The sequence below is a fragment of the Mytilus californianus genome, unplaced genomic scaffold (assembly GCF_021869535.1).
Source record: "Mytilus californianus isolate M0D057914Y unplaced genomic scaffold, xbMytCali1.0.p SCAF_10, whole genome shotgun sequence".
NCBI classification, from domain to species: domain Eukaryota; kingdom Metazoa; phylum Mollusca; class Bivalvia; order Mytilida; family Mytilidae; genus Mytilus; species Mytilus californianus.
Window position 1 is genome coordinate 9,885,505 of NW_026262582.1, and position 25,042 is coordinate 9,910,546.

Here is a 25,042-nt window from a genome sequence, read left to right on the forward strand (position 1 = left end):
CAATTTATACCAATCTTTGAAAGAAGCTTATTATTTTGAACCATCAGCGTGAACATACTAAAATAAATTCTTCGTTTTTACACTGATCGTGAGAAAGAGGAAGAAGTTTTAGTTCTAAAAAAGTTTGGTTAGACATAATAAAAAATATGATGTGATATGATTGATAATGAGACAACCTTCCAAAAAGACCAAATTTCGAAGAAGCTAACAATTATGGCCCTCAACAATAAGCAAGTCCATATCGCATAGTAAGCTATGAGAGGCCTCGAAATGACAAAGGATAAACAATTCAAACAATAACATTAACGGCTTAAGTTATGTACAAAACAGTAAACGAAAGACAATTATAATATATAGCAACAAACGGCAACCGCTGAATTAAAGACTCTTAACTTGGAACAAATTGAATGTGGCGGGGTAAACATGTTTACTGGCGCATAACCCTTCCCCTAACCCGGGACAGTGGTGTTACTACAACACAAGAACAAACTTTAACAATCAGCCGAAAAGGTCAAAACTCATCAAATCGATACAAAGCACACAAAAAAAAACTAACAAAAACACAAAAAACAAAAAGTACAGATCTAAAATTACTGGCAGTTGCTGAAAGCTAGTTCAAAGTAAATAACAACTAATAAGATAAATCATGTATCTAAGGCTAAACATACTTTAATGTGGTTGTCTTTATTTAAAATAAGAGGTCGAGTGTTTCATTAAAAATTATGTGTTGATTGAAGATGCTTTTTTAGTTTCTGCTTAATGTATCCGAACTGTCAAGCCTGTTGTAGATTTTGGATGTTCATCTATTTCTTATGCCAGAATGTTGACCTTGACATTGTTTTTCTGGTTTTATTATTGTTGCTCGCTTGCTTCAGTTGGCAAATACCTGCACTTCCTCCGTGTAATTGTATTCAAAACAAACAATTATAAAACCAGGTTTAACACATTTTTTCCGGGAAAAGCCTGTACCAAAACAGGGATATTATTGTTGTTTCAACTCGTTCTGTAGGTTGATAGCGTTTAATTTCCCCTAATGACCTTGGAGTTTGGTATTTTTGTTATACTTTTTGCTATATACATAGAAATGGTAGATAAAGAAATGCTCTTCATGTGACAATTATGTAATTTTAAGTTTTTTTGAGATGACTATATAAATTGAAAAAATGTGATTTGATTGCCAATATGGTAGCCATCCACTATATATTGGTTTGCTTTTTTGTTTATAACTATTGTAATTGCCACAAAAGAGAAACAGACAAAATGTTTTACAGACATATAAAGTCTTTTAATTTGCATGATACATGTATAACAATTATAATGATTATGAGTTGTAAATGAGAATACACAATTATGCAAGAATATCTACAAATATAAATGGTGACACAATTTGAAAGAAAGGCAATAAGAAAAAAGAAAATAGTTTTCGTCGACATTGTGATCATTTAATGATATTGAACTCCATAACTTCTTGTATGGAAGTTGTAAAATTCATGTTTATGGAAGAAAGCACAAAACCTGCAATGAAAACAAAAGAGCTTGTATGAGTATAGAAACACATAATATACAATGCAATGCTTTTTATTAATTACTAGTCATTTTGTAATCATACTGGCGCAAGTTATCCCAATGGCTCTTTATATAGATATAAGAAGATGTGGTATGAGTGCCAATGAAACAACTCTCCATCCAAGTCACAATTTGTAAAACCATGTCCCTTTTTGGTCATTTAGCTCCTAACGTTTTAGGTACTAATACATCCCTAACTATCAAATGTTTAGGTTTGGAGAAGACATTACTAAATTAACTTGCGTCTTATCCATTTGTCATGTTGAACAATAAATAAAGGCAACAGTAAAATTGAGAATGGAAATGGGGAATATGTCAAAGAGACAACAACCCGACCATAGAGCAGACAACAGCCGAAGGCCAACAATGGGTCTTCAACGCAGCGAGAAAATCCCGAGTAGTATACCGAATAGTATACCGATGTCCAAAAGTCATAAATCGATTGAGAGAAAACAAATCCGGGTTATAAACCAAAACCGAGGGAAACACATCAACTATAAGAGGAAAACAAAGGAACAACAGGGACACCGAAGTGCAACAAAAACAAACGCCAACACACATAGAAACGAACTATTTGATAACAACTGCCATATACCTGACTTGGTATATGTTTAAACTAAATGTTTAGGTTTCAGCGTTCCAAACGGATGATGGTTAAACAAAACAAAAAAAGCGCTACAGACGCACGACATTTATAAAGTGTTATTTTTAATGATCTAAGTGACTGAATAAGCGCCTTTATAGATACAGTTCGAATCAGTAAACGTGATGCTCATAAAATTATGCAATATGTCCTTAAAGTAACGTTGCAACTCCATGCTTTCTTACGTAAACAATTTTCATTTACTTTTTATCTCGAGCATATACGTGATGAACATGCTTTTGCACATGACAACTGCAGCATATATAATCATAATCGGAAACAGCTTTCAAATTTGATAAGAGCTAATTTCCAAATGCTTGCAGAGTGAGATTTTGTTTGACTTGCTTGCTTTGTTTGTATAAATATTTGCTCAAGCATTTTTTTTAAGATTGACATCTACAAACAATATGAAACGGCGGAGTAAAACCTGTATACATTATACTTTAATTTGATTTGATGTTATCCTTAAGATTAGGAATCTAAATATAATGTATACAGGTTTAACTCCGCCTATTTATATTGTTTGTAGATGTGAATTTTAATAACAATGCTTGAGCAAACATTTATACAAACAAAGCAAGCAAGCCAACCAAATTAGGAAATTAGCTCTAAGAGAAAAAAAAAATGCAATGTAAATAATACACCTTTACGTACGTTTTCAACACAATCCGCATGAACTTCTGCAGTTAGTAGACATATATGGAGCGTAACTACCACAGTAGCCGGTCTGAGCCCACACATTGCAGTTGTTATTCAAATCATGACAAACAGGAGCTGAAATGAAGTCAATGATAAAGTGAATATTATAGTTGATATCTTTGAAAAGTAGAATCCAATTGCTTTACAAATCAAGAACAAAACTTCACAGTATACTTTTGATTAAAATTCTGAAGATTAATTTATTGATTTAATTGTTTCCTACATGATTACTGACAAATAATGCTAACCAAAGAATAAATTTAAGCAAAACTGAATTGAAAATTGTTATTCATCGAATAAATATATTAAATTAGAATTGAAATATCTTATATAATGAAACATAATTACGTTTAACATGTTTTACAAATCTCTGAAATAAATATTCCATTTCTGTATACTTCCGACGGTATGTGGTCTCAATGTAACATACTCACTGTAAAGAGGCTGTGCTTAGCCACTCAAGTGAAACACGAGCTTCTGCTCAGTAATGATAACCCCGCTATAGGTATTGGGTAATCAAGAAAATGAAGACCAATGTATGTGAAAACGTATCACACAGTATAGCATGCTCACAGGAAAGATGTCTGACAAATGTGTCGGAAATTTCATACATTGTCATTATATGTACAAATGATGCAGTAATGCATAATTATTCGGTAAACAGGAAGTTGATGAGCGATAAGTGTGAATATACGTAGCTTTGGTGGGAATGTTCACAGAAAGCTTGTTATTAATTTAAAAAAAAATGTATTTCCAAAGCAAAAAGTGACACAAATTTCATACATGACCATAATAAGTATATATAAGTATTCGGTTAGCAGGAAGTTGATCAGCAATGAATGTGAAAATGTATCGTATAGTACCGATAAAGCATGCTAACAGAATGCCTGCTACAAATTTAAGGGAGATCTGATTTTTAGTTCTAGAGTAAAAGGTGACACAAATTGCATTTCGAAATTGAAAAATCATTTAGCTCTTCACATGTTTCGGTCTTATACATCTTTGGCTGTTAAATGTAATGTTGAATGACCTACACAAATATATCTAGTTGAACACTCATTTTCAGAATTTTAAGTAAATCTTGCAACAACGATAATCTATTCAAATGATACTCTATGATTAAATAGAAGGATATTGATAAATAATTTGACGAAGGGATCTATGTTTTTTTTTCTTTTCAATTGCACTACTTTATTTTTCTTCAGTAATTAGGGTGCTATGTTTTCTCCGATTTTTATGTAGTTCACGAAGAAATTTAGTCGAGTTATATATTTCAAGACGATTGAATCAGAAATGTAAAATGAAATGTTGCCCTTACCATGTGAAACTTTATCACAAGCATTGCAAGATTTTGCACAAGATTCTAACATGTATGCTGGATTTCTAGTACATTCTCCAGTCGAGGCCCAGGATAGGCAATATCGATTATGGTCTTCACAACTGCCTGAAATTAAGACAAAACATTTTTTAGACTGCTTCATTTGCCGACATTGACTTGGTTTACATTGTTTCAGCATGCAGAGAGCTATAATAGAATGGAACACATTAACAACGCTCATTAAAGGGGCCAGAATTTGTTAATGTGTATCAGTAACGTGTTATTTTCATTTTCTTCTTAAGCGATCCCTTTTTCTATAGTAGATTAAATATCAGTTCTTCTTCCGTCGTCTCACAAAAACTTATATATGTGTACAATGATGGTAGATAAATTTAGCTTTAGTCATCTTCATTGTGAATTTTTGAAATCGGAAAAACAAATTGTAAAAGGGAACAGCTGAAACATTTTATTTAATTTCTTAAGAGGTTTAAATGCTACAAGTTAAACTAAAAGAGAGGCGAAAGATAACAAATGGACATTTAAACTCATGTCAAAAATATACTGACAACGCCATGGCTAAAAAAGAAAAAGACCAACAGACAAACAATAGTACACAAAACACAACATAGAAAACTAAAGACTGAAACTATGCGAATTTAACAATTACTTGTAGTTCTTTTGAGTTCGTTAGCGATACATGAGCCAGCAATCTGGTCTCCGAAAGCCATTTCAAACAGAATAAACGTCAAAATACAATGTAAGAGCTAAGGTTTTTTGTAGCAATGATATTATGTTTTTTCATCTTAATTTCAGAGAAAATAGTTCAATTTGATATCCCTCCATATATAAATAAACTCATAAAAGATACCAGGATTAAAATTGTGTATGCCAGACGCGCGTTTCGTTTACAAAAGACTCATCAGTGATCATGACGCTCGAATCAAAAAAAGTTTACAAGGCAAAACAAAGTATGAATCGAAGAGCATTAAGGACCCAATATTCCGAAAGGTTTTGCCAAATACAGCTAAGGTAATCTATTCCCGGGGCAGAACATCCTTATAATTTCGGAATATTCAAAGTTTTGTAAATAGTTAATTAATAGCTATGTCCATATCAAAGGTAATTCATGTTAACACAGAAGTGCTGACTACTGGGCTGCTGATACCATTGTGTCAGATTACGGCATGAAATATAAAAAAATTAATAAATCCAACTAAAGAAATGTAGTCTTACCAGTTGTATCTGTGTCACTGCTACTTGCGCATTGATTACATGATTTCTTACAGTATTTTAACATATAAGCTGGGTTTCTCCTACATTCACCCCTCCTTGCCCAAGATGCACAATTATTATTACTGTCCTTACATCCTGAAATAAAGATTATTGATTGTAGTTATTTTGATATTTTTTTTTATTCAAAACTATCGTATTTCAACACTATTATAAAGAGCACATGCAGACATACTATAAGTTTTTATCGTTTAAATCGCCCACCTACCCCAGCTTTAGCTTTCCCTCCGAAAAAAAACAAGAATAAACACACACATCCAATTCATCACATAAATATATCAATATAAGTCAATAAAAAAAGTTAACATATTAACGGCACAAAATTATCAAACTAAATAATGATGATAGAGTCGCTGGAACATTTAACGTACTGGGGCACATGAAATGCATAATTAGGAATAATTAGCAAGCTGTTAATGTAATATGAGAATTTTTCTAGACCGACACCCTGAGCGGGTTCTACTTCATTAGATAACAGTTCCATGCAAGACATATCACCCTATCCAGACACATTATTCTATTCAGATTCAGAGCATTACAGTTTATGCTTTTTGTCCTAGATGCTGTTTGCTTAGCATAGAAAGCAGTAAATGTCAATTTTGAATTCAATGGTTTGACCCCGCCAGGAATTGAGCAGGCGACCTCCTGCACTCGAAGAGAGTATGCTACCACGAGACCAATAAGAAGGCAACACATTAAATTTGAGAAAAAATGGTAAATGCATATCGATACTTTTAAAAATCTATTCAGCATTAAAATACATGTTGCGCTCTATTGGCCTTTTTTTTTCGATATTTTAAGGCAATTGTACTGTGCAAGATGTGCATTCTGAAAATTAATGTCTCTTCATTGATGATCAAGGCCAGCAACCAAAACCTAATACAGATGATAAAACCAACAAGGATCAAAGATAAAGCCAAAACAAAACAAGGAAGCAGAGCAGTAAGGACCAAACAAAGTAAAGCCAAAACAAAGAACCAGAGCTGTGAGGACCAAAGGTAAAGTAGGAACCAGAGCTGTGATGACCAAATGTAAAGCCAAAACAACACAAGGAACCAGAGCTGTAAGGACCAAACAAAGTAAAGCCAAAACAAGGAATCAGAGTTGTGAGGATCAAAGGTAAAACCAAACCAACACAAGGAACCAGAGCTGTAAGAACCAAACAAAGTAAAGCCAAACTAACACAAGGAACCAGAGCTGTGAGGATCAAAGGTAAAGCCAAACTAACACAAGGAACCAGAGCTGTAAGAACCAAACAAAGTAAAGCCAAACCAACACAAGGAACCAGAACTGTAAGGACCAAACAAAGTAAAGCCAAACCAACACAAGGAACCAGAGCTGTAAGAACCAAACAAAGTAAAAGCCAAACTAAAACAAGGAATCAGAGTTGTGAGGATCAAAGGTAAAGCCAAACCAACACAAGGAACCAGAGCTGTAAGAACCAAACAAAGTAAAGCCAAACTAACATAAGGAATCAGAGTTGTGAGGATCAAAGGTAAAGCCAAAACAACACAAGGAACCAGAGCTGTAAGAACCAAACAAAGTAAAGCCAAACTAACACAAGGAACCAGAGCTGTAAAAACCAAACAAAGTAAAGCCAAACCAACACAAGGAACCAGAGCTGTGCATGAAGGAGATATGTTTCTTTAATTCCAATGATTTTCAAATTTTTACGACAGAAAATATAAAATAAAACAATATCCTAATTTCCATGAAAGCATCAAAGCACTGGGTACTTGGCTGGTGATACCCTCAGCAGAGAAAATGACCCAGTACATGCACCAGATTTACATCATGAATTGGTGTTATAATCCTTATCTTATACAAACCTCCGCCTCCGCTACCACCGCCACCAGTCCCTCCACCTCCTCCACATTTATTACAAGACTTCTTACAGCTGGTCAGCATGTATGCTGGATTCTTCGTACATTCCCCTATCTTCGCCCAGTTAGCACAACTGGTACTTTTATCTGTGCATGATCCTGCTCAAAGTGTTTACCATTATTAAGATTTCAAGGTTAATATTGTTATGCTTTGATCATATATGTATAGAACACTGTATGCGCATATGATAACTCTACTTTGTATAAGGAGATATTAGTATTCTGCTGTATAAATACCTGCTTTGTTTCATAAAAAGGAATGGCCAACGTAGATGCAAGTGTCTTTTGTTAGGGAGGGATAAATCGTACTTTTTAAAAAAGCATTCTGATTCAAACAATAAATTCTCTGAAACTGACATTATCAATAGATGCTATAATATTCCAGGGCTTGTTTTTTCCTATCATGATTTCCTCGATAGAGGATAGCTGCTCACAAGGAAGCTATTAAACAAAGAGTTTCGAGTGGTAAAGTTGAAATCTTCCCTTCGTAAATTTTACGGACACTATCACGAGTGGGTTGACCGTTATGGGATATCTGTCTCACAGATGACAACGGATATGTTTCAATTGTCGTAACGTGAATCCCCTTCTCTTTTCCCGGAATGTAATGTACCGAATTGGACTTACAAATGTATCACCGGGTTTGCTACGTAAGTAACACGACGGGTGCCACATGTGGAGCAGGATCTGCTTACCCTTCCGGAGCACCTGATATCACCCCAAGTTTTTGATGGGGTTCGTGTTGCTCAGTCTTTGGCTTTCTATGTTGTGTTATGTGTGCTTTTGTTTGTCTGTTTGTCTTTTTCTTTTCTAGCCATTGCGTTGTCAGTTTATTTTCGGCTTTTGAGTTTGAATGTCCTTTTGGTATCTTTCGCCTCTCTTTTAATAATTAAAGTGAGTTCAAATAAGAATTTTTTTACTAACTACTAGTAGAAATAGGGATATAATGATTTGTACTTGGATTATCCAGAACTTTAGAAGATGAATATTTATAAAGACACGTGATACATAATAAATAAATGGAGAATGTGTCCATGGGACACAGATGATGACCCCGCTTGCATGTAATGTTATAAACGGACATAACTCATGAACGGTAAAAGTGATACCACCCAAATTCGAACTTGATCTGAGTTTTGTGGTAATGAGCATTGTGTATAAGTTTCATAACATTTAGTTGAGGAAAACTTAAGTTATAGAATGGAAACGAAAAATTTATCAATTTTTCTATTGTAAAGGGGCTTCGAACTTGATCTGAGTTTTGTGGTAATGAGCATTGTGTATAAGTTTCATAACATTTAGTTGAGGAAAACTTAAGTTATAGAATGGAAACGAAAAATTTATCAATTTTTCTATTGTAAAGGGGCTTCGAACTTGATCTGAGTTTTGTGGTAATGAGCATTGTGTATAAGTTTCATAACATTTAGTTGAGGAAAACTTAAGTTATAGAATGGAAACGAAAAATTTATCAATTTTTCTATTGTAAAGGGGCATAACTCTTGAACAGTAAAAGTGACGCCACCCAAATTCAATCTTAATCTGCGTTTTGTGGTAATAAGCATTGTGTATAAGTTTCATAACATTTGGTTGAGGTAAAGTAGATTTAGAGAACCGAAACCAATTTTAGGACGTACATACAGACGGACGGACGGACGTACAGACGGACAAGGGTAACGCTTAAGGCCCCTCCTCTGACGGCGGGTCATAAAAATATTGTACTAGTAATTAACTTATGAAATTAATTTGTTATCGATACATGTGTACCTTTTTGGACAGAAAAGAAAAAATGTTACATTTTTTTGTTTAATCTGCCTTCAGGTACAAGTCACCAAAGTCATACATATATATATATTGTTGATGTAGTTCTTAAGTGTTTCTCGTTTTTTATATAGATTAGACCGTTGGTTTTCCTGTTTTACACTAGTCATTTTGGGGCCCTTTATAGCTTGCTGTTCGGTGTGAGCCATGGCTCCGTGTTGAAGGCCGTACTTTGACCTATAATTGTTTATTTTTTACACATTGTGACTTGGATGGAGAGTTGTCTCATTGGCACTCATACCACATCTTCTTAATTCTATATATTGGTCACTTTCTTACACAGTTAAGTAATGTTAAGGAACTAATGAGTTGTTAACAGAGCATGCTTACTTAAAAATGTTAAATTTGCCGAAAGAAACCAAAAACACTACACACACGTTTTTACCAGTCGTCAAGTCGATAATAAATGGTTTTTAGTAATCATATTCAATTAGGTTAAATAGGGTCAATATTGATCATGGAAAAGTGTGTCATTTTGTGTATCACCCTTTTTCACGTAAGAAATACGATTTTATAAAAAAAAAGTGTCGGGAAGAGCGAAATCCAAATTTCAGGCAAAGAAGGGAGGGGATGTTTAACTTAGGATCACATATAAATTCATGGAACGTTACAAATCGATTTTCATGTTTCTATTTGTGGTTTGCAAATATACAATGTTTGGTTTTAGATTAATACTATTTTTGCTAGCTTTCATAGAGAATTAAAAGTGACAAATCAGAATAAAATTGACACTGAATAATATATAATTCATATGGAAGATCTATGAAAGACTTGAAATAATTTGATTACGTTGGCTGTAAAGGTTCTCATTATTGTCCCGACTATGTGCAGTTGTATTTTAGAACTTACCTCCGGTACCACCGCCTCCGCCTCCGCCACCGCCGCCACCACCACCACCACCACCACCGCCGCCGCCGCCGCCGCCGCCGCCTCCATTACACTTGTTACATGATTTCTTACAATTAACTAACATATATTTAGCGGACTTCGTACATTCTCCTCTCCCAGCCCAGTAAGCACAATTGGAGTTGTTATCCTTGCAAGCTAAAAATTGTTATAAACAGAATGAAACATTACATACATGTTTCTTTTGGTTTTGTTGTTGGTTTCTGGATCAAATTCGGTCCTGCCTTTTTTTTTTATTAGTTTATCCTGACTTTTTTTTACATAAATTGTCATCCTGCTTTTTTTTTTGCGAAGTTGCTCATCCTTCCTTACTCAAAACTCCTGTCCTGCCTTTTTTTCAAATTTCATCCTAGATCCCCCCCCCCCCCCCCCCCTCACTATAAAAATCAAACGGTAGCTCCCTTAAGAATTTTTGTCAGATGTTCGGACTCCTTGGGTTTTTCCTACGATACAGAATAAAATTGTTTGCCCCATATCCCCCACTTTTCTTTTCATAAACCACTTCAATAGCTCACAAAAAGGTCATTACTAAAATTTAATCAGATTCTAGATTTTTTTCTGACGATTCGAGACCCAAATAATGTCAATGCTAAATATAAGGTAAAAGTTCGAGTCAACCTTTTCCCGCCATTTTTAAAAAATCAAATATCTCATAAAAGAGTTCCATAACCTAGTAATATTTTTAGCACATTTTGTTCCTGAACTTATGTTCTTCTGACTTATAGGATCAATTTTAAATTCTAGATTTTTTTAATTTCACCTAACTACATCCTTAAACACATCATATGATTTTTTGCAATCCATTAATTGACTTTATTTTCTATTTGTCATTCTTTTGTTTTTCTGACAAAATGGTCATTAACAAAAATAAGATAGGATAGTAAATTAAAAAAAGGTACTCACTTCCTCCTGATCCACCGCCACCGCCGCCGCCACCACCACCACCGCCTCCGCCACCACCGCCGCCACCACCACCGCCTCCTCCTCCGCCACCACCAGAACAAAGTTTAACGGGATTTCCCGGACAATAACATTTACAGTCTTTACCAACAAATCCGTTGCTAGGACATTTCTTATTTCCACAACTATCTGAAAATAAAGAGGAAAATTACATACATGAGGGATAAATCATGTTTTTCTTCTTTAATTTTTTAGCCGTTTTTTTCTATTACTTTTTGTAACCATTTGCTTTTGTTTATATTTTGAATCCCCACCCCCTTTACCATTATTCTTTGTGCTGTCTTTTTTTTTCCATTTTGTCTATCGTCTACTTGTTTGACCATTATTCACTTTTGTATAAACCCGATCCTCATGCAAGGTCAAATAACATAGAGAATGTCAGATATATCGTGGGTTATTATTAATCGGAAACTAAATAAATCATACATTATTGTTTATAAGTACTCGATCTTCTATTTTCAACATGACACTTTTGTGTTTATGTTTCTGCTGAAACAAAAAAGAAAATCGGAAATTTTAACAATTAAAACTTGAGAATACCACAACTAAGAAAAGACGATTCTAAATCAAAAATAGATGGGACATTTTTAAATGATTATTCAACATTCTAATATGACGATCTATTATCGTCAACCAGTATAATCACAGTAACCTACCTTTAGCGCAAACGCATTAATGCACAAAATTGTCTGTTCCACGTTACGCCCCCTTTAAACGACCTACTTTCTATTCGATTACAAAAAAAAAAAAAAAAAAAGAAATCAAATTGTAAAAAATATTGTTAAATAATAAATTGATGGGGACTTCATCATTATTTTGTTATTTTAGGTATCTATGTAAAAATCGTCGGTTCCACGTGAAAGCAACAACATAGTCAGCTTTGAATGAGTAAAAACAATGATTTATACTGCAACTAGTGGTGTTTATTTCCTAAATATAGTAACACCTATATTTTGTGCAATATCAATTTCATCATGGAACACTTTTTCCACAATCAGGGATTCATTAAGGGGTGAAAATAAGTTTGAAATTTGTGTTACAATTTAAATAGCTATCAATGCATTGATTTAAGTTGAAGTATAAAAACAATATAAGGTCAATGTAATAAAAATATACTTTTTTGTATTCGGCACAAAACTGGGGAAGGGCTCGGTAAAACCTCCCCAGTTTCTCAGCCTCATACAAAAAAAAACCTACGATGCAGTCCGGTAAATCCGCCCACATAAGGCTTTGATCGTATGTATTTCTGCTTAATTATATACAAATTGTATCACATTTAAAATGAATCGATTCACTGACAAATCAACTTTGAGTAGTTTATCTCATTTCTCCAAAAAAATCTTAAATAAATTTTAAAATCAACAAAACAAGTGGGTCATCAGTGTTTTTATCCTGCAATCGACCTTTCTACTATAATAATAAAGGTGTACAGATAACACGAAGCGATATACGTATACTAGACGTATATAGTCTCCTGGTATCCTGCTTCTGTTGCGAGCGAACGGTTATGTCAAATAACTGTTTACGTCACAGTTCAATTTGGGGTCCTCATTGCATTCCGCGTTTAAGTCTTGTCGATTTCTTTCAAAAACAAATTCAACAATTGGGATGGGAAAAAAATGTACAAATTTAATTGCAGGATAAAGACAATAACTGTTTAGTGTATTAAATATCACCTGTATTTATACTCGCCTCGAAACAGGAGAAATAGCTCGCTGAAGTTCGCATTATACCTGTTTCTTATCCTCGTACAAATAAAGCTGATATTTAAAGACACTAAACAGTTATTGTCTTTATCCTGCAATTAAATGTGTACACTCATTTAAGGCTCGAGGTAAAATAATCGAATATAAATGCCCAACCCATGGTTAAATGAAATTAAATCTACGGCTGCCTTGAATTATTTCTTAAACATACCTCCACACTTATACAAAATTTTCAACAAAATACCTCCACACTTGTACATAAGATTGAACAATATACCTCCACACTTATACATAAGATTCAACAACATACCTCAACACTTATACATAAGATTCAACAACATACCTCCACACTTATACATAAGATTCAACAACATATCTCCACACTTATACATAAGATTCAACAACATAACATACCTCCACACTTATACATAAGATTCAACAACATACCTCTACACTTACACATAAGATTCAACAACATAACATACCTCCACACTTATACACAAGATTCAACAACATACCTCCACACTTATACATAAGATTCAACAACATACCTCCACACTAAAACATAAGATTCAACAACATACCTCAACACTTATACATAAGATTCAACAACATACCTCCACACTTATACATAAGATTCAACAACATATTTCCACACTTATACATAAGATTCAACAACATAACATACCTCCACACTTATACATAAGATTCAACAACATACGTCTACACTTATACATAAGATTAAACAACATAACATACCTCCACACTTATACACAAGATTTAACAACATACCTCCAAACTTATACATAAGATTCAACAACATATCTCTACACTTATACATAAGATTCAACAACATAACATACCTCCGCACTTATACACAAGATTTAACAACATACCTCCACACCTATACATAAGATTCAACAACATACCTTCACATTTAAACATAAGATTCAACAACATACCTCCACACTTATACATAAGAATCAACATTATACCTCCACACTTATACATAAGATTCAACAACATAACATACCTCCACACTTATACACAAGATTCAACAACATTCCTCCACACTTATACATAAGAATCAACAACATATCTCCACACTTATACATAATATTCAACAACATAACATACCTTTATACTTATACATAAGATTCAACAACATACCTCTACACTTATACATAAGATTCAACAACATAACATACCTCCACACTTATACATAAGATTCAACAACATACCTCCACACTTAAACATAAGATTCAACAACATACCTCCACACTTATACATAAGATTCAACAACATACCTCCACACTTATACATACGATTCAATAACATATCTCCACACTTATACATAAGATTCAACAACATAACATACCTCCACACTTATACATAAGATTCAACAACATACCTCTACACTTATACATAATATTCAACAACATAACATACCTCCACACTTATACATAAGATTCAACAACATACCTCCACACTTATACATAAGATTCAACAACATACGTCAACACTTATACATAAGATTCAACAACATATATCCACACTTATACATAAGATTCAACAACATAACATACCTCCACACTTATACATAAGATTCAACAATATACCTCCACACTTATACATAAGATTCAACAATATACCTCTACACTTATACATAAGATTCAACAACATAACATACCTCCACACTTATACACAAGTTTTAACAACATACCTCAACACTTATACATAAGATTCAACAACATACCTCTACACTTATACATAAGATTCAACAACATAACGTACCTCCACACTTATACACAAGATTTAACAATATACCTCCACACTTATACATAAGATTCAACAACATACCTTTACATTTAAACATAAGTTTCAACAACATACCTCCACTATTATACATAAGATTCAACAACATACTTCTACACTTATACATAAGATTCAACAACATATCATACCTCCACACTTATACACATGATTCAACAACATACCTCCACACTTAAACATAAGATTCAACAATATACCTCCACACTTATACATAAGATTCAACAACATACCTCCACACTTATACATAAGATTCGACAACATATCTCCACACTTATACATAAGATTAAACAACATAACATACCTCCACACTTATACATAAGATCAAACAACATACCTCTACACTTATACAAAAGATTCAACGACATAATTTACCTCCACACTTAAACATAAGATTCAACAACATACCTCCACACTTATACATAAGATTCAACAACATACCTCCACACTTATACATGAGATTCAACAACAATTCTCCACACTTATACATAAGATTCAACAACATAACATACCTCCACACTTATACAAAAGATTCAACAACATACCTCTCTACACTTATACATAATATTCAACAACATAACATACCTCCACACTTATACATAAGATTCAACAACATACCTCCACACTTATACATAAGATTAAACAACATACGTCAACACTTATACACAAGATTCAACAACATACCTCTACACTTATACATAATATTCAACAACATAACATACCTCCACACTTATACACAAGATTCAACAACATACCTCCACACTTATACATTAGATTTAACAACATATCTCCACACTTATACACAAGATTCAACAACAAACCTTTACACTTATACATAAGATTCAACAACATACCTTTATACGTATACGTAAGTTTCAACAACATACCTCTATACTTATACATAAGATTCAACAACATACCTCCACACTTATACATTAGATTCAACAACATATCTCCACACTTAAACATAAGATTCAACAACATATCTCTACACTTATACATAAGATTCAACCACATACATCCACAATCATACATAAGATTCAACAGCATACCTCCACACTTATACATAAGATTCAACAACATACCTCCACACTTATACATAAGATTCAACAGCTTCACGTCACCAAAACTGAATCCAGAATTCTTTCCAATAACATTGAGGAATTTTGAATCTTTTGGAATGATGGTGTCGTATCCATTGTGTGAAAACGCCTAAAATGAATAAACATTTCTTGAGTGAATAACAACAGAACAAGCTCGCCTTCTCACTAAATCTATGAACATTTATAACCAGATTTAAGTTTCAGCGCTTTTAAATCGAAAACTCTTGCACAATATCTTAAATAAAAAAAATGTCGATTAATTTTGTTATTTTGCAATTTGTTTGTATAGCATCATGAATCGCCATTTGAATTAAGTCATAAGCCTTTCATATGTAACATTTATATAATTTTCCTGTACCTGCCTCGCGGAGCAGTAATTTTCCTAGTTCACTTAAGGAGTTAGAGTCACCTATTAAAAGGGTTATGAACTGGCTGTTTCCGTATAGAACATAGTATATAGTATCGATAAGCTGTATTGACCGTCATTTATTCGAGTCTCGGACCTCTACAGGGACCGAATCTACATCAGGGGCGGGACCAAAAAAAAAGAGCATGTAGTTCAGTGATTATCGTTGGTTCGTGTCTGTCATACTTGTTTTTCGTAAATTATTTTTTTTGTAAATCAGGAGTCGGTTTCACAAAAAAATTTACGACTAAGATTGATCGTAAATATACTGATTTTGTTCATGACTTACGATCAATCTTAGTCGTAAGTATTTTTGTAAAACCGACTTCAGGCCGTTAGTTTTAACGTTTGAATTGCTTCACATTTTTCATGTTTGGGCCTTTTATAGCCGACTATAAGGTATGGGTTTTACTCATTGTTTAAAGGCCGTACGGTTGCCTATAGTTGTTTACATCCACTTTGTCTGAACTCTGATGGATAGTTTTCTCATTTGCTATCATCTTTTTTTTATACAAATACAGAAAACAGCAACATAAAAACACCATAATAATCGTGTGTTTAGAAAAAAAACCAAACCTTTCTTCCATAATGCATAACACTGTAATAATCGTATGGTACACCGTATGCGTTGATAATGCTCCATGTATATTTTTGGAAGTTGTACCTGACGGATGGCGGTACGTTGTTTAGTCGAAGAGAGATATATTGATCCCGATCCGGTCTCGTCTGCTCGTGGTGGAAACCTGCAGCATGTCCTAGTTCGTGTATTATAATACGTTTCTGAAATAACAAAATAGAACGCTGAAAATGATTACTACGTATACAGGTTTACTGTAGATTCGTGTGTTACCAATTTGCCGTTTCAGAATCTAATGCGTTTTGGGTAATATTTTCAAAAACGTACACCAAAATGGTGTGATTGTCTTACAACGATTACAAACAATTGAAATTCAAATAATGACGTGTCTTTGGTTTCAATTTGGGATATGAACAATGAGATTATCCATGATCCTTTAGATTCTGAAATAGACTGACGAGTGCTGTCCCCTGGCTTGATAACTACGCTCAAGATATATTTATCAGTTCAGATTCTGAAACGGCAAATTTTCCCGGATTTCATATGAGTACCAATTGCAAGAATCAAAATTTTCAATGAGCTACACATTTTTATAGGCTTGTATACAGTTGGCACATACGGAATAGCACATCCTAAATGTTACAGTGATGTTGTAAACCGAGCCCGGAAATTTAGATACGATCCGGGTAAACTTATCAATCCTTTAAATAAACTTATTCTAAAAGGTTACCAATTCAACACTGTAATTAAATCTTTGAATATTGTTTTTATTGGTTGATATCTATATTTTGGCATTAAACAAGGTCATGGTTTCTCTGATTGTTAATGACGTCTTTACATTAAATCCATTGGATGTTGAATGTGTACTGATTGATATTTTAGTCTTTGATACATGATTTTTTTGTATTAGTTGCTATTGGCTTTCAACTAGCTGTCAGTAACTGCGAGTACTCACAGATCTGTACCAAGTGTCTTTTTTGTTGTTAGGGATGAGTGATGGATAAATACCCTGCCACGTCCGATCTGTGTTTTCGTTTGATGCATTCCTGCTTTGTATCGATCTGATGAGTTAAGCCTTTTTCAACTGATTTATATAGTTTGTTCTTATGTTGTGTTGTTACACCACTGTCCCATGTTAGGGGGAGGGTTGAGCGCTTACAAACATGTTTAACCCTGCCACATTCGTTATGTGCCTGTCCCAAGTCAGGAGCCTGTAGTTCATTGGTTGTCATTGGTTCATGTCTGTCATATTTGTTTTTCGTAAATTGTGTTGTTATAAATGAGGCCGTTAGTTTTCTCAATTGAATTGTTTATATATTTTTCATGTCGGGGCTTTTCATAGCCGACTATACGGTATGTATTTTTCTCATTGTTGAAGATCGTACGGTTGCCTATAGTTGCTTACATCCACTTCATTTGAACTTTGGTGGATAGTTGTCTCATTGTCAATCATATCAAATCTCCTTATTTTTATATTATTTCGAAAAACGACGAAGTCATGTATCCACGAAAAATACATTTGTTTTTGTCCACGAAAATGTGTACCTGTAAAAATGAATAATTTTACAGGATCCTTCCTTAATAATAAACTGTAAATAAATATGCACTGACCGTAACTGTACACACAAGTTTAACGAATACATTCGAAAATATTGCCTTGTTATCTCTTTGATCTTCTCATGAATTGATATTTTTAAATTCTTATGTCATTCTAAGAACAAGCAAAAGACAGCCATCAGTCGGCAAGCCTTTGTCTATGCGTCCTTGTTCAATAAACGTTTTGTTAAACGAACGCCGAAAAGCTTTTAGATTGTCCTATTTCTATAGGAAATACTACATGTATGGATCAGATTTTCCTGTGTCAATTTGTGTATTAACAAAGAGCGGCAGCTATAATATGTAAAAAATACTTTCAAAGGCAGGAAGTTAATCCAAGAGGAGGTAACCTAATGAGGTGTATATTTCCGACATGATCATATATACTCAACGGAAATTGTAATTTTTCCTATTTATATCTACAGAGTACCAAACAAATATTAAAAAGGGAATTTAAATATGAAGGAATAACAAAATAAACTTACTATCCTACAACCTGAAGCCAGTGTTACAGTTTGACTACCTCCTTGCATGCCAACAAAGGACGAACAGCTGTGAAAAAGAACAATAAATAATGTAAAATACATATGTTTATGACTATTGAAGGCCTCACTGTGACTTTGAGATAAAGAACAGCAATAAAAGCCCTGTTTCTTTGCTTTTTGTGTGTTTTTTGCTGTGCATGTACTGATGTTTTGTCATTGATTGACACCCAATATCCTTTGTTTTTCTTTTATTGGAATAAATCACAAGGTTTTCATAATTCAACGAATACATTTCAAATTTAAGCCCCTAATACTAACAACAACGGAAAAAAATTTAAAACTTAATATTCATATTCATAGAAGCATGCATGCATTTTAAAATGAATACTTTGTTTAATTTAGTAAAGGAGTTAAATAGTTGAAAGTCTTGCCTCTGAAAAGCTGAGAAAAACACAAAATTTTGCAATTTAGTCCAGTCAATAAACAGTTGTCATTTTTGCGGCCATTCTATATAAACATGATAAACTATTCTCTGTAAATATAATGTTTGTATAAAGCAAAACAGAAGTATAATTATAAGAGTAACAAAATAAAAAATTAATAAAAGAATATTACAAACCCTCCTCCATTTTGGATTCTGATTTTGTTTCTGTCGTTATAGGTAGCTGGTCTAAATTTTAAACATGTATACTTGTTGTAATCATTCATAGCAGCAGTTATCTGTCGTCTATCATTGGAAGCTAAAATATTGTTGATATTTGGTAATTTATACAAATATATATCGAACATCGTAATTAAAAAGATACATGTACATTTTGTATGACAGTAATTTATAATGGAATTTTGGGGATCCAGAAAGTTGGTTACCCCATATTTAATTTGTACGACTTCCTCAGAAGCAGATCACATGCGCATTGCTGATTCTCGATGACACAAAAAGAAGAAGAGAATTTGATAAATGTCTTATTCTGCAGTTGTACTAACAGAAGTAGATGGATGACATGCAAATTGTCTGTTCTTTGTGACGCACGCAGAATACACCACATGCGAAATGTTTATTTCTACGTGACATTCGCAAGTAGATCACAAGCGAACTGTGAGTTTCTGTATAACACAAGCAGAAGAAAATCACTTTGAAAAGTCTGTTTCTGAATTACACGCTCATAGATCACATATGTATCGCAAATAATAATGTCACAAACATGCCTCAACATTAGGCTAATGTTTTGTCTTTTTATATTTCTGATTGACTGAATTAGATTGCATTCATTATGTATATAAAAAATGGTTAAATATATCATAATGCATAAATACTTACAAAAATAACCACTTATTTCATAGGGGATTGTATTTGAAGTCCATCTACGGTTAGTGTTTCGCAGAGCATTTCTCTTTAAGGAATTACCGTCAGCTGCCATCCTTAAAGAAAAAAGAATTATTTACCAAACATTTTTAACATAGATTATTTGATCAGTTTGCATATCATTTGGAATATCTCCAATAAATTTCACACGTAGTAATCAGAGACATTCTTAGATTGCCATATTATTTGTGCGAAATTTGCCGAGCATTTGTATCCTGTTTTGTAACACATATAAATAAACTATTCTGAAACATGTTATTAACGTCTCGGTGCTAACGGTTGCAGTATACAATGTTGTATGTGGCGTCTTATTTAGATAAAGAAAACAATAATTAAAATGGAATATATATAAGGGTAGTTAATGTATAAACCGATGTGCATACTGGTGTGTGACAATCCATGATGATTACACAAGTCAAAAGCAAACATTTAATGGATCATTTAATTACATGAATACAATGAAGGGGGACCCCGGAGACGAATAAGTAAGTATCTGTTGCTATATAAGAAAAGACGATGTGGTATTATTGCCAATGAGACAACTCTCGACCAGAGACCAAAATGACGTAGAAGTTAGCAACTATAAGTCTTCATACCGCCTTTAAGAATGAGTAAAACCCACACCGCGTACCAAGCTACAAATGGCAAACAAGAAAACTAAAGGCCTGATTTATGTACAAAACAATAAACGACAATCAAATATGATATACAGTAACAAACGACAACTACTGACTTACAGGCTCCCGACTTAGGACAGGCACATGTGGCGGGGTTAAACATGTTTGCGGGTGCCCAACCACCCTAGACTGGTACCCGGTCGTTATTTGATAATTTGAAGGCATACGGAATATTTTACGAAGGAAACCAACCTACCCCCCCCCCCCCCCCCCCCCCACAAACTGGGACAGTGGTGTAACAGCACAAAAATTGGCATGCATACAAATTTTACTACACAACACAATGGAATATGTCTATGGATTACAACACTTACATATCCTGTTCTTCACTCCATTTATTAACATAGGCTAGGATATCTAATTCATACTTTATTATAGCATTTTCACCACTAGCATCATAAAAGAAATTGAATTCGTTACCTACAATAAAAATCACAAGTCAACTAGAAGATAAAAGAGCTGGACAAATATATTCAATGATACAGAGGTACCAAGAAAATATTCTCGTAAATTAAAGTGAAATCCCTTTTTTTTGTTACTATAGTGTATACAAGAAACTAATTAAATAAAAAATAATATGAACAAATAAATTATTAGTATTATACTTGAAAACATAGCGCTTGTTGTCTAGAAAAAAACATTCAGAAAAACAAGCGTTATATAAGTAAGGTTCCATTTTCATATTTGATACTGAATGTGAGGTAAACAAACTTACTTGAATTAGCTGCAGACTCAATCAGATCATTAATGTCTTGTCCATACACAAACAACTGTAAATAATGATTTGATATATTAAAAAAAAACAAACAGTTTTTACGATTTCTTTCAACACAACACGTATATATGAAACAACCTTCATTAAATACGTACGCTAGTGGAATCAACCTTCATCCGATACGTACGCTAGTGGAAACAACCTTCATTAAATACGTACGCTAGTGGTAACAACCTTCATCCGATACGTACGCTAGTGGAAACAACCTTCATCAGATACGTACGCTAGTGGAAACAACCTTCATCAGATACGTACGCTAGTGGAAACAACCTTCATCAGATATGTACGCTAGTGGGAACAATCTTCATCCGATACGTACGCTAGTGGAAATAATCTTCATTAAATACGTACGCTAGTGGTAACAACCTTCATCCGATACGTACGCTAGTGGAAACAACCTTCATCAGATACGTACGCTAGTGGAAACAACCTTCATCCGGTACGTACGCAGATCTAGAAGAGCTTTGTCAAAGGGAGTTGAAGCGCTAGTTGTTTGAGAGCACTCGAAAGCTAAGGGTCAACACAGATCTAGAAGACCTTGGTCAGAGGGAGTTGAAGCGCTAGTTGTTTGAGAGCACTCGAAAGCTAAGGGTCAACACAGATCTAGAAGACCTTGGTTAGAGGGAGTTGAAGCGCTAGTTGTTTGAGAGCACTCGAAAGCTAAGGGTCAACACAGATCTAGAAGACCTTGGTTAGAGGGAGTTGAAGCGCTAGTTCTTTGAGAGCACACGAAAGCTAAGGGTCAACACAGATCTAGAAGACCTTGGTCAGAGGGAGTTGAAGCGCTAGTTCTTTGAGAGCACACGAAAGCTAAGGGTCAACACAGATCTAGAAGACCTTTGTCAGAGGGAGTTGAAGCGCTAGTTTTTGAGAGCACAGGAAAGCTAAGGGTCAACACAGATCTAGAAGACCTTTGTCAGAAGGAGCTGAAGCGCTAGTTCTTTGAGAGCACTCGAAAGCTAAGGGTCAACACAGATCTAGAAGACCTTTGTCATAGGGAGTTGAAGCGCTAGTTCTTTGAGAGCATTCGAAAGCTAAGGGTCAACACAGATCTAGAAGAGCTTTGTCAGAGGGTGTTGAATCCCTAGTTTTAGAACAATCACATTTTTTATTAACTTGAATGAGGAGGGCCAAATTCTCTTGATACACTGGTACTCATAGGGAAAAATCTATGAAAGTTGTCAAATCCTACTGGAAACTAAATACTAGTATACAAGAGTTTACATCATTTCTTTTAATTATTTTTTTTTTATTTTACAAATTTCGATACGTTCAAAATGCTATTCAACACTACTTGTTGCTGTTGAAGGAATTGTTCTTCAATACTGAACATTTAACATGTTTTCTCAAATTTTGCATCAAAGGCCTTCGCTAACGCTAACAGAAATAACTAATTTTTACATAAAAGATAATACATAGCTTTACTTCCAAAACAAATTTGCTTTTTGGTTAACGATTTTCTTATACATGGTTGATATACAAATTAAATTATTGCCAACATCAAACATCAAACTGGGGCTTTGTTCAGACGTTTTTGATTTGGAATCTGTATAGAAATAATAAAAAATAATGGTATAACCGTATAGTACACACATTGGACTGTAATACCATGAATAGAAGTAAAGGTTGGAAAAACGTTTTGAAAATGTCCCCCGTATAAAATGAATTCTTTAAAGACAACAGTGCTGTTCAAATCATTATCCTTTTATCTTAATGCTTTGTTTTGTCATATTTGGAAATAAGTTTTGGAATAAAGATTTATTTGTAGTCATTGAAAATTAATCTAAATCGAAAGATTGCACGGCATAGTATCTTTATCTATTGTTGTCTGCCGATTAAGACAATGACTTATTACATTCGAGCAAACAGTCAATTGAATGAAACACAAATTAGAATGTCTCTACATATGATATTCAAACATGCTATTTATGGGTTTTACAACTCAAAAACTGTTGCATGTACTTAGGCGTGATGTGCATCCCTCTTTTTGCGCATAAACAAGAGAAAATGTTCGAACTTTTACACATGTATGTATGTAACAAAGGTTCAGCCAAAAAATATTCACTTATTTGTCGGTATATAATTCTTCAATGTACACGTACTTTAAATTCGATTCCTTTAGACCATTGCTTAATTTAGGACATAGACTTAAGCCTAGTCTAGTATATCGTCAAAAAACCTTGCAGAGATTAAAGATTTTTTTTACAACTAATTCCGAATACATATTGCATTGTAAGTCCCCGCTTAATTGAACACGTTGACAAACCCTTTAATAACCTGGTTTAACGAACTATTTATCGGAGACAATAATGGGTGCGAAATAATGTTTTGAATAAGAACTATAATTCACGGAAACTTAGTTACGGAGACATTATCGGGTTCAGTTCACGGGTGTTTTGTGAATTAACTCCCGGACATCCACACAGACGAAACAAATACAACAACGTAAGGTTATTAAAATCATCCTTGAAGAAGAATAAATGTGTGAGGGAGCAAGGAGGGGATATTTGGTCGCTGGGTCTCATATTTTTGAGATGGCAGGCGTAGAAATTAGTTTGCTCACTGTTGTTAAAGATAAATTAATACATTATTGTTGAGTTTTTCTGTTTGTTTTTATTGCTTTTTTATAGGGCCGCAGTGAGAAAGGAAAATTGACAAAAAATGTAGAATATATTTAAATTGACAGCAATCTCAACTAACAAATAACATAAGACAGCTAGAAGCTAAAACATGATTTTCAACATAGACAAATATCTAAACAGTATGTCCCAATCGCTCTTTGTCTTCAAAAGTATTGAATTGTCCCGTGTGTACTCTGGTAATTCAAATTTGACCCAGTTTCCCGTCTGAGTGGTACGACTCAATGTTAATTCCGTTCGTTTGACTGATTATGATTATAAATGCAGCCCAGTGGCAGATAGTTCGTATATTGTCTCGTCATTCATATGAACATGTATAAAATATTTGTCGCTGGACGTTAATATAAAATTGTGTATTTATCAAACAAACATACACAATTATTAAAAAAAAACAAGTTGACATACGTGATCCCCCCCCCCCTTTCCCCCCTGAAAAAAAATGAGAAAACCTAAACAAAATAAAACAAAAACAAAACAAACAAACAAAAAAAACCCCGAAAAAATGAAAAGAAAACCCCAATTTTCCCTTGCTTTCTTTCTTATTTTTTTTTTACATTTAGCTCGCTTACTTACAGGGAAAACAAAAAAACACAACACAATATAAGACCGTTCAAATTAAAAACTGTCAAAGTAAAAATAAAAAGTATTAAATTTTCCTTTAATCCTTTAAGATTAAATTAAAAAAAGTATTCAAAATAAAGTAAAGTTTCTTACCAAATTATTCACCAAGGTCAGTATCAACGCACACGTACGTTCGACATGCATACTAGCGGACACTTTGGCTCAATTGATGATATCAAAT

General features: G+C 33.8%; 1 protein-coding gene across 1 annotated transcript; it reads right to left on the minus strand.

Annotated features, from left to right (window-relative positions):
• Window positions 1-1,263: 1,263 nt before the first annotated feature.
• LOC127718671 (zinc metalloproteinase nas-14-like) lies at window positions 1,264-25,042 on the minus strand. The gene is made up of 15 exons (XM_052224724.1): window positions 24,955-25,042; window positions 21,542-21,596; window positions 21,141-21,246; window positions 20,105-20,205; window positions 19,406-19,526; window positions 18,787-18,853; window positions 16,705-16,908; window positions 15,705-15,831; window positions 11,027-11,212; window positions 10,067-10,123; window positions 7,346-7,498; window positions 5,460-5,594; window positions 4,227-4,352; window positions 2,854-2,983; window positions 1,264-1,515 (listed from the first exon to the last, which is right to left on the minus strand). Exons 1-14 carry the CDS (start codon window positions 25,003-25,005, stop codon window positions 2,868-2,870), a joined length of 1,605 nt encoding a protein of 534 aa, XP_052080684.1. The 5' UTR covers window positions 25,006-25,042; the 3' UTR covers window positions 1,264-1,515; window positions 2,854-2,867.